This window comes from Salmo salar, chromosome 25 (genome assembly GCF_965601325.2).
Source record: "Salmo salar chromosome 25, fSalSal1, whole genome shotgun sequence".
In the NCBI taxonomy this organism is placed as follows: Eukaryota; Metazoa; Chordata; class Actinopteri; order Salmoniformes; family Salmonidae; genus Salmo; species Salmo salar.
The window spans coordinates 22,929,919-22,941,734 of NC_138315.1; the positions used below are offsets into that span (position 1 = coordinate 22,929,919).

At 41.7% G+C, this 11,816-nt stretch overlaps 1 protein-coding gene across 2 annotated transcripts; it reads left to right on the plus strand.

Annotated features, from left to right (window-relative positions):
* The first annotated feature begins 2,759 nt into the window (after nt 1–2,759).
* On the plus strand, nt 2,760–11,578 carry tnfaip6 (tumor necrosis factor, alpha-induced protein 6). 2 transcript variants are annotated; one of them, NM_001141030.2, is made up of 6 exons: nt 2,778–2,950; nt 4,914–5,051; nt 6,220–6,381; nt 10,082–10,310; nt 10,585–10,625; nt 11,308–11,569. In NM_001141030.2, the coding sequence occupies exons 1-6, from the start codon at nt 2,851–2,853 to the stop codon at nt 11,433–11,435; spliced, it is 798 nt and encodes a 265-aa protein (NP_001134502.1). In that variant the 5' UTR covers nt 2,778–2,850; the 3' UTR covers nt 11,436–11,569. The 2 variants fall into 2 exon arrangements, with proteins under 2 accessions (XP_014029020.1, NP_001134502.1); XM_014173545.3 differs by lacking the exon at nt 4,914–5,051 and having other exon boundaries at nt 2,760–2,950; nt 11,308–11,578.
* The last annotated feature ends 238 nt before the right edge of the window (nt 11,579–11,816 follow it).

Sequence of the window (11,816 nt, forward strand, 5' to 3'; positions counted from 1 at the left end):
CTCAGACATAATTGACAAATCAAGCATTTGTGTTTAGTGAATCCACCAGATCAGAGGCAGTAGAGATGACCATGTTCTCTTGATAAGTGTGTGAATTGTACCAGTTTCCTGTCTTCCTAAGCATTCAAAATGCAGCAAGTACTTTTGGGTGTCAGGAAAAATGTATGGAGTAAAAAGTACATTATTTTCTTTAGGAATGTAGTGGAGTGAAAGTAAAAGTTGTCAAAAATATAAATAGTAAAGTAGAGATACCCCAAAAACAGACTTCATTAGTACTTTAAAGTATTTTTACTTAAGTACTTTACACCATTGAGTACAGCAGTGGTCAGACAACCTACCATGCCCTAACCACCGCCCTACTTGTACCAAAGGATCCAAATCCCTCAACTGGGGTCAGAGTTGACTCTCTAGTAGCCCCACCTCGATGTTTAAGTGTCTTCTCAAGCCTCTCAGTCTCTAAAGAGTATACAGTGTGATGTCTGGCAAAGCGAAACCAGCTCCTCAGTTTCATACCGCATAGAGACCAACCTTAGTAGGATTTCAGCCTGTTGAAAACAGCTGGGAACTAAGACCTAAAGTTTTTTTTTGTGTCAAATTAATTTTATCTTATAATAACCATGTAATTACAACACTTTAATAACATGTTAGCTCTGAGATTCTGTTTGAGAATAACACATACCAGTACTGATCCTTTCAATTTTGAAGGCAAACTGTTACAAAACACACAATTCAATGAAAAATGTAAACAGGGCAGATCATTTAGCATTCAACGTTATTGCCTAAGCTGCGAGTAATTGTGGTTAATGGTTCTGTATGTCATATATAACGATGATCAAAGTCCTTTAAAATTTCGACAGTAACCATTATGGCAATTACTGTGTCTGAGCCAGAGTTTCCATGTGTGGGTGTAAATGGAAGAGACACTTGGGGGAATTGAGAAGGTTCAACTCATTTCTTGTAACTTGTCTGGAACCAGTTCAGAAGAGTCATCATTGCCTTCAGCGCTGACTCCAACAAGTTCATACTCAAATTACGCTGAGATTGCTGAATACTGAAACATTGGTCAATTGCAGAATGTCAAAATAACCCAAAGAGACATTAAGCACACTTGAATATCATAGTAGTCTTGAACAACCTTGTCAAACGGCCTCATTCAGCCAGCAGTGTTCAAAATTCTCTGGTCTGGAAAATACTGGCCTGATATTATTTATATGTTAGTGTAAACATACCAACCAATAGAAAGATTCATCTTGATGTCTGAAGGGAAAGGCTCTTAGACCGTATATAAATGCCTTTCTAAGCAGCATTGGTAGACAGATCATTCCCAGATAATGATCTAATACCCACCATTTTAGCCTTTAACTACCAGGATATAGACGTTACCATTGTATCTATTGACATCAGATCTGCAGTAACTATCCTGGTTAGCATGAAAGAAAGTCCCACACCCCAAATAGGCCTCTGTGCCTCCTATACCTCTGACACTAGATATCAACTCTTTTGGAAACCTATCTAAGCAACCTGATAAATGGAAATATTATTTTCATACAGTACCACATCCTTTTTTAAAGTGCACCCTTCAACAACATACTTCCAGCAATAAATCGGTGAATATTTATGGTCTAAGCCTTGGTAAGATAAAGCAGAAGATCAGATAACCTTACAAATCAAATCAAATTTATTTATATAGCCCTTCGTACATCAGCTGATATCTCAAAGTGCTGTACAGAAACCCAGCCTAAAACCCCAAACAGCAAGCAATGCATGTGAAAGAAGCACGGTGGCTAGGAAAAACTCCCTAGGAAAAACTCCCTAGAAAGGCCAAAAACCTAGGAAGAAACCTAGAGAGGAACCAGGCTATGAGGGGTGGCCAGTCCTCTTCTGGCTGTGCAGGGTGGATATTATAACAGAACATGGTCAAGATGTTAAAATGTTCATAAATGACCAGCATGGTCAAATAATAATAATCATAGTAGTTGTCGAGGGTGCAACAAGCATGTTCGGTGAACAGGTCAGGGTTCCATAGCCGCAGGCAGAACAGTTGAAACTGGAGCAGCAGCACGGCCAGGTGGACTGGGGACAGCAAGGAGTCATCATACCAGGTAGTCCTGAGGCATGGTCCTAGGGCTCAGGTCCTCCGAGAGAAAGACAGAAAGAGAGAATTAGAGAGCATATTTAAATTCACACAGGACACAGGATAAGACAAGAGAAATACTCCAGATGTAACAGACTGACCCTAGCCCCCCGACACATAAACTACTGCAGCATAAATACTGGAGGCTGAGACAGGAGGGATCAGAAGACACTGTGGCCCCATCCGATGATACCCCCGGACAGGGCCTTACCCTCTATTAATCAGTTGCCATTGACAACCAGGTATATTTTTAGTTAAGTGGCACTTCACCAATAAGGTAGCTGAAACATCTATGGGATATTTTAGCCATTGTGTCCCCTATAGGCCTAAAAAATGATTAAAGAAGTGTGTTCTTTTGCATGAACACATTGTTATGTGATGAATATGGATGTCTTTATGCCTTAACTTATAAAGTCAGTGACACATTAAACATCTGTAAAACCTATCATGTCTTAATGCTTGACACAGACTCATTTAAATCCAACGCAGGTCATGGTCCTCCACTGGTAAATTCCCATAAGTCTATGTATGGTCACTTCTCAGTGTTGGGCAACGTATTCTCATTACCTTGACGCTTAGCCTTGGCAGAGCGCGCCGCTGGGGCAGTCTATTTAAAAGGCCAGTCGCCAGATGAGCAGCGAGCACAGCGCGAGCGGTAGCAGCTGGCGAGAGGATATCAACCCGCAGCGCACAGCTCTGTTCTGTTCAAGAGGAGGATGCGCATCTTCGCTGTCATCTGGGCCATCTGCTTCTTCTTGAAGGAAGTGCAAGCGTGGGGCTTCAGAAATGGAATCTTTCATAACTCCATATGGTTGGGTAAATCATGCTTTCTTTTGTGATCTTGGAATCATTACTTTCCAACAAGGATAGGCTACTTTTGGAACTTTTAAGCATTCCAACAACTGCGGTTGGAAACATTGGTTTTCTGTAGGACGTTCTCCTGAAAGATTTATGTCTTGTGTTTTATAATATGATTGTGGAATGTTCCGATGTAACGTTTAGCACAACAATGACACTGAATCTTTCAAAAAGTGTGGTATGTTTTTTTTGGGGTTTTGGTTGCTTGGACATAGGCCTATAAGAGGCGCCGGTTTCTTTAAAAAAAAATTGTTATTCTAAAATGGCCCACCCCGGCCAAACCCTACCCTAACCCGGACGACGCTGGGCCAATTGTGCGCCGCCTCTGGGACTCTCGAACACGGCCGGTTGTGATACAGCCCGGGATCGAACCCGTGTCTGTAGTGACTCCTCTTTGATGTGTCTACAAACTTAGGCTAATTATCATTCCCATGTGTTAGAAAAAGTTTAACTTTATATGTTCACTTCTCTAACAGGTCTTTATCTTCAACATAATCTCACAATCCTGCACAACATAGGCTATTTATATATATTTTTTGCCTAAAAACATTTAGCATGAATTAACCCTGATAACACTTTGTCTACATCATTTGTACGGTTATGTTGTAACGTTATTAAATTACACATATCACTATGATGTGTGTTTGGGTAGAGGGCACAGTTAGAGACGGACATATTTACGACTGTACACACGCATGAGCGTCTTGCAAAGCATGACTTCATTTTGTCTAAGGGACGAGAAACACACATGAACAAGAAAGCTGTGCAAACTTATGTGCAGAACATTCTTTCAGTGTTTATGTTAGGGCATAGCAATGAAAAAATAGGACAGAATGTTATATCAGACTGCACATTTCTTGTGTAAAACAGAGACAGACCCACTCTTATTACATCTGCCCTTGACACACTCAGTTTATAGACCAGTCTGCTTATTGTCTAATAATATTATATTGAAGACTGAATTTGGCCCAACCCATAGCTGCAGGAATTAAGGGTGCTGAGGCTGCTGCAGCACCCCCTAAAAAATACACATATATATATATATATATATATATATATATATATATATATATTATTTTTTTATTTTTTTATTTTTCTCTCAGAAAAGTAGTGCACTGGGCCTTTTTATAGTCCTGTATGAGCAGACCGATATAACCCATCTGCAGCACAGGCAAAAACTTATTTCCCAACCCAAACTACTTTCAATGGAATGTGTCGTATAGGCTACTTCTGATCGAGTTAATGAGCTCGACTTGCCCATCAGGCCTACACACATCTGGAACACATAAACTAAACTGCATGTTTTCTGTAATATATCATGTGACCCAAACCCCCTATATCATTTGGTTAGACTAATAGTGAGACACACCACTCTCTAGGATTATAATGAAAATGAGGTACCACCTCACAAGGCACCTTGGAGGAAGAGGTTGACTAGTAGTTGCAAACATTGACTCGTAGCTAACTTGGACTGCACTCCAAGTCCTAGAAGGTCATGCATGCCTGATGTCAAAACGGGTTCAAAGGAGGACCCCCCCATAGGGAAGCACAGGAGTATGACCACTCCCGAGAGGTAGATTACAAACACTTAGCGTCTGTCCTAAGGCTTTCTATCCAACCACAACACGTTACAGAGTTGAAAGATGTTGGCCTATCCACTGTGGGTGTTTCATGTTTCTTTTCTTCCGCTATGAACTTCTTAGTCTGTATGCCACTTTGCTTGTTCTAGCTCCCTGAGAAGGATTCCCCCAATCTTGTTTTAACATAATATTTTCCACTTGTTTTTCTGTTGCCTGGATACGTGTCTTTGTGGTTGTGGCAGTGGGACACTACACAGGCATTGGCAGCATATCTGTCTATCTGTAGTGCTTTGATAGTGATAGCAGTGTTGACTGACTGGGACGTCTTTTTTTCTGGACAGAGCAAGCTGCTGGAGTCTACCACAGGGAATCGCGTAAAGGGAGATATCAGCTGACTTATAAGGAGGCCAAGTCGGTGTGCAAATACGAAGGAGGAAATCTGGCCACTTACGATCAACTGGAGGCTGCTCGTCAAATAGGTTTACAATAACTTCCCAATCCCCCCAGTCCCCTCTTGTCCATGTCCTCCATCTCTCTCCCCCCCCCCCCCCTCTCTGAATTTACAAGGAAAGAGTCTGGAGGACTACAACTCAGAAGCAGCATAATGTTGCCAATTGGATTCTGTCAATGTCAATGCAGACTTTCAAAATAAGCAGTGGCAACTAATGAGTGAGCCCTGAGTTTACAAAATGCCATTATCACTGTTAATTAATGATGCCTTACAGTTTGCCTAAGAGCACTTATAATTAAACAGTTTAAATTATCCGACCATGTGTTCACTGGACAAGCAATGCCAGGAAAAAGTGTGTTAATCTTGCGTTTCTACCATGAAATCAATCAAAGTTGTCTTGCCACTGCACTACAGCCTGTTGCTCTGTGGGACTTCCTACCCTTTCCTCTTGGCCCTAACCCTTCGATGTCTGTAGACCTGAAAGGTATATAAGCAGTATACTGCAGGGGAGTGTTGTTTTCACCATTTTTCCTACACTTTACAGATCAAACGTCAAAGGTTTAGGGTCAAGGAGAAGGGTTATAGGGAGTGAATTGGTACCAGCTTGAGACGTCTCCCCAGTATAGTAAGAACAGTAACACCTGCCTGGCTGGCTTATGTTAACATTGACATGGCAGACAAACTGTAGCCAGACCAGGCCCTGTCTTGGGAAACCACCACTTGTATGTCTGTGGTTAGAGCAGAGCTGCCCCATGGCCAATTATCCTAGGAGGTCTGAGTTTTTTCCCCCTGCATTTCCTGACTGACTGTGGTCCACTGATTGTGACTGGAGGCTTTTTTAGATACATTGGAGTTCATTATGCGTTACCCCCACCACCCACCACCCATCCACATCCCCACATCAATGGTCCGCTTGTAATTTCAGATGCAAAGTCAGTGGAAGGCACATTTTTGCCAGGGACCGTAGCATTTCCAAAGACAGGGTTTTGTTTTGAGAATACGAGCAAGACGAATGGCTTGTGGTGACCCAATATGGCCATGGATCTTCTGTAAGAGTGTTTTATCTGTGGTACTAAGAGGGGGATGCTAGTTCTAGAAACCAAGCTCTCTTATTATTTTACCAATATGACACTCTTAGCCCGAAACTTTGCAAATTCAGTTTCTTACCAGGCTAACTCTTTGTCCCTCATTCCTAGGTTTTCACGTGTGTGCGGCTGGGTGGTATGACAAAGGTCGTGTAGGCTACCCTATCGTCAAAGCTGGTGCCAACTGTGGTTTTGGGAAGGTTGGTGTCATCGACTACGGGTACAGGCTGAACAAGAGTGAAAGATGGGACGTCTACTGCTACAACCCCAACTGTGAGTAGTGAACAGACCTGGTTTCAAATTATACTCCAAATCATTTCAAATTCTTGACCTGTGATTGATTGAACTTGACTGTTGCAAATGGAACCAATAGCTCATTTTTAAAAGTGCAAACTTCACCCACCTGACTCTCCAGGCAGGCTAAAGAAAACGCTCAGAGTATTTGAAATACACTGCTCAAAAAAATAAAGGGAACACTTAAACAACACAATGTAACTCCAAGTCAATCACACTTCTGTGAAAACAAACTGTCCACTTAGGAAGCAACACTGATTGACAATAAATTGCACATGCTGTTGTGCAAATGGAATAGACAACAGGTGGAAATTATAGGCAATTAGCAAGACACCCCCAATAAAGGAGTGGTTCTGCAGTTGGGGACCACAGACCACTTCTCAGTTCCTATGCTTCCTGGCTGATGTTTTGGTCACTTTTGAATGCTGGCGGTGCTTTCACTCTAGTGGTAGCATGAGACGGAGTCTACAACCCACACAAGTGGCTCAGGTAGTGCAGCTCATCCAGGATGGCACATCAATGCGAGGTGTGGCAAGAAGGTTTGTTGTGTCTGTCAGCGTAGTGTCCAGAGCATGGAGGCGCTACCAGGAGACAGGCCAGTACATCAGGAGACGCGGAGGAGGCCGTAGGAGGGCAACAACCCAGCAGCAGGACCGCTACCTCCGCCTTTGTGCAAGGGGGAGCAGGAAAAGCACTGCCAGAGCCCTGCAAAATGACCTCCAGCAGGCCACAAATGTGCATGTGTCTGCTCAAATGGTCAGAAACAGACTCTATGAGGGCCCGGCGTCCACAGGTGGGGGTTGTGCTTACAGCCCAACACCGTGCAGGACGTTTGGCATTTGCCAGAGAACACCAAGATTGGCAAATTCGCCACTGGCGCCCTGTGCTCTTCACAGATGAAAGCAAGTTCACACTGAGCACGTGACAGACGTGACAGAGTCTGGAGATGCCGTGGAGAACGTTCTGCTGCCTGCAACATCCTCCAGCATGACCGGTTTGGCGGTGGGTCAGTCATGGTGTGGGGTGGCATTTCTTTGGGGGGCCGCACAGCCCTCCATGTGCTCGCCAGAGGTTGCCTGACTGCCATTAGGTACCGAGATGAGATCCTCAGACCCCTTGTGAGACCATATGCTGGTGCGGTTGGCCCTGGGTTCCTCCTAATGCAAGACAATGCTAGACCTCATGTGGCTGGAGTGTGTCAGCAGTTCCTGCAAGAGGAAGGCATTGATGCTATGGACTGGCCCGCCCGTTCCCCAGACCTGAATCCAATTGAGCACATCTGGGACATCATGTCTCGCTCCATCCACCAACGCCACGTTGCACCACAGACTGTCCAGGAGTTGACGGATGCTTTAGTCCAGGTCTGGGAGGAGATCCCTCAGGAGACCATCCGCCACCTCATCAGGAGCATGCCCAGGCGTTGTAGGGAGGTCATACAGGCACGTGGAGGCCACACACACTACTGAGCCTCATTTTGACTTGTTTTAAGGACATTACATCAAAGTTGGATCAGCCTGTAGTGTGGTTTTCCACTTTAATTTTGAGTGTGACTCCAAATCCAGACCTCCATGGGTTGATAAATTGGATTTCCATTGATTATTTTTGTGTGATTTTGTTGTCAGCACATTCAACTATGTAAAGAAAAAAGTATTTAATAAGATTATTTCTTTCATTCAGATCTAGGATGTGTTGTTTAAGTGTTCCCTTTATTTTTTTGAGCAGTATATTTCAAATAGTATTTGAACCCGTCTGCTTGCATGACAAATGGAGGTTTAAGCAATCCTGGGTGTGTTGGTTTAACAGTTTAATCGACCAAGAGTTTCCACCATATGAGATGAGTGTGTGGTTGAGTCAGACAGACGTTGGTTTCTAAGGGGCGAGGTTAAGGACACACAGGGTCAGAGTTGTAAAGTTGATTGTGGTCCATGACATGTAGGCTAACATACTAGTGGGACACATTGATGACTGTACATGGGCAGGGGGGTTGTGGTTTCGATAAAGACTCCATAAGGTCTCCCAACATGAGTAAGGCACACTCCAGTGTCCACTGGAGTACTAACAGTGATAACTGAGATAGAGTCTGAACTATGAGTGATGGGGTGACGTACAGCTGTAAACACTCCAGATGATTCACCGAAGCCTTGCAGATGAAGCGAGACCTGAATGCCTTTGAGCTGTCATGATGGACGACAGGAGAGAAAATAACACAAACAGCCAACTAAATGTTGATTCATTTCATTAAGATTGTCTCTGACTGGGCTCATACATGGAGATGAAGATTGTTTTCTTGTTGAAAGATATTTAGCTTCCTATCCATCTCAGTATATCTTGAAAGGGTTGCAAAAGCAATATTATTAATATAAACACCCGGCATAACTGCCTGTGACATTTTTAAGAGGTTTGGTAAGGTTTCAGGAGTGGCTCTAAAGTGGTGCATCCATGCCAATATGCTACTGGAGAGAGCCAACAGAGGCTGGACTGTTTAATGGTGTTATACAGTCTTATAGAATGGTGAGGCAGATAGTTATACAAGTCTATGGGTGAGGCAAAGAAACACCGCTAGGTGTGAAGCCAACAAGGAACACCAAATACCCAATGACTGGGACTTCTCTCTAGACGATGAACATTTTTGTATTGTAGAATGACGAAGCAAAGCAACATGTTGAGGTGTAAATCCAGCAAGGAACACACTGAACTCTTAATGGTCTGACTTGTCTGTAGATGATATGAACATCTAATACTTTACGTCATGTGGTAAGAACCCAGTCTTTAAACTGTAACTCTTCGGGACATACAGTATGTGGTAAGAACTTTATCCAGTTATTGTAAATAACACTTATACCTAATTTTTAATTTATCATGACAAAACAGCTGTATTGGGACCTGTCATGATGTTTTCATGGTGGGGAATGATACATGACCACATGTTTGGAGTTGGCACCACATGGGACGACCTTACTCACCATGGAAGAGGTTGCCTCATTGGATGAGATAGCTGCCTTAAGATACTATCTGTGTCCCAAATGGTACCATATTTCCTTTTTAGTGCACTACTTTCTGACATAGCACTCTGGTCAAAAGTAATGCACTAAATAGGTAATAGGGTGCCATTTAGCTGCTAATTTTCCCCATAATTGCCTGTGACTTAGAGGATGTATGGTTTGCATTTCATCGATGAATTGCATAAAACAACTCCTAAATACAATAATTTTCCCTTTACAAATCCAAGGGATCTAGAGCTTTTCATTTAATTTAATCCAAAATGCTCATTTAATTTTCTTCATTCAAATGACAGTCTCTTTTCCCATTTCTAACATCATTCAGTGGTAACATCACACGTGAAAGAGAACAACACAAGCAGAAATACCTATATTTTCATTTATCATAATGCATATGATGATAGCACATGTAACACACTAAACTGTTAGTTTTATTAAACTTGTTATGTCTACAGCATTACTATTAACAGTCTAGTAACAGCCATTGTGAAGAATATTCTCTTCACGTTATTATTTACAATCAGCTAAGGAAAGTGACTAATTGAAAGTCCTCTGTAATCTAGTTTAGTTTATTAGTTATGTTTATTATATTGTTCTTTCTATTTGATCTGTTACAGTATATCTATAATTTCTAATATAACATTTCCTCATCCTGTCTCCTCCTCTCTCATGGTCCACAGCAAAGGAGTGTGGAGGAACTCTGACAGACCAGCAGAAGATCATCCAGTCACCTGGTTACCCAGAGGAGTACCAGGATGAGCAGATCTGCTACTGGCACATCCGTGTGCGCTATGGACAGAGGATACGCCTGCACTTCCTGGAGTTCGACGTGGAGGAGGACACGTCCTGTCTAGCAGACTATCTGGAGATCTATGACAGCTATGACGACGTCTCTGGCTTCGCCGGGAGGTGAGGTTCCAGCTTTTGATTGAATGTGCCTTTGCATTAAGTTTTAGTTTGTTGAGTTTACATTGTATGGTTGATTCAGGGTTGTTACAGTCTTATCCAAGATGTCAGAAAGTTGCATTGTACTAAATTTATTGATACTCACATAGACTCATAAGACTCTCTTTTCACACAACATACTGTCATAACATAGGCTACTGTCCTCTAGTGGTGTTTCGTATGACCATTTTGTCCACATGTTACTCTACGATTAAATAAATATATTTATTATTTCCAGGTACTGTGGAGATTACTTACCAGATGACTTAATTAGCACAGGTATGAAACAAACGCATTCCTATTTTATTACCATATTATGATGAATATTCATTATTATAGATCAAGAAGTTACTGTATATTTCTGGCAAGGATTAAAGCAAATGTACACAAGACGGGGTGTGTTGTGACTTTTTTGGTACGGCTGTGCTGCGGTTGTAGGTATGAGGCAAAGCCCTTTTTTAATCATCAATTGTTTATCGATTTTTAGTTATAATGGTTTTCTTTGATAAACTATGTCCACATATCAAATATCAGGACAGGAGGTATTATCAGTACTTTATACACATAGCAATATATCCATTTATCCATTTAGACTTGAAATCACTGGCCACTTTAATAATGGAACCCTAATCACTTTAATAATGTTTACATATTTTGCATTACTCATCTGTTATGTTTATACTGTATTCTATTATTCTACTGTAGCTTAGTCTATTCCGCTCTGACGTTGCTCGTCCAAGTATTTATATATTCTTAATTCCATTCCTTTACTTTAGATTGTATGTATTGTTAGATATTACTTGTTAGATATTATGGCACTGTTGGAGCTAGAAACACAAGCATTTCGCTACACCCACAATAACATCTGCTAAACACTTGTATGTGACAAATAAAATTTGATTTGATAAATCCACATAGCAAATATCCAAATGTCACCTTTCCCCGTTTCTCTCTCCCACAGGGAATGTGATGACACTAAAGTTCCTGTCCGATGCCTCTGTAGTGGCAGGAGGCTTCCAGCTGGAGTACATTGCTGTGAACTCTTCTCTCCACCACTTCCAGAATGACACCAGCTATTACTTCACTTGACAAATTATTTAATAGATACTTTTTTATGTTAATGTTTCCCTTTGTATTTATAATGTTGTCGTTTTTACTCATGTAATTCATGTGTGTATCCCTGTTGTCATCAAGGGAAAGCAAATAAATGCTGTATTAAATGTATAACCTCACTTGTTGAATGTTTTATTTGATTTGGGTGTTGTTGAGTATGTCACTACTGTACTTCAGTGTGTCACATGTCCCTCCCGATACTTATCATTGTTTGGGATGATCATCAAGGTTTGAATGGAGTTATTCAGTAAATAATGTTGTAGCACAATTTTGGGATGTTCAGTGAAATTACTTTTCACCAAGAATTTGGGACATTGTCAATGGAAAGGCAATACACGATTCCACAGTTACCTGATT

Bases quoted from the DNA above. Each gene is read 5' to 3' on its own strand.
- tnfaip6 (NM_001141030.2), top strand. From the start codon at position 2,851: ATGCGCATCTTCGCTGTCATCTGGGCCATCTGCTTCTTCTTGAAGGAA. The intron at 2,951-4,913 runs GTAAATCATGCT...TTTTCTGGACAG, and splicing joins TCATAACTCCATATGGTTGG to AGCAAGCTGCTGGAGTCTAC. The intron at 10,626-11,307 runs GTATGAAACAAA...TCTCTCCCACAG, and splicing joins AGATGACTTAATTAGCACAG to GGAATGTGATGACACTAAAG.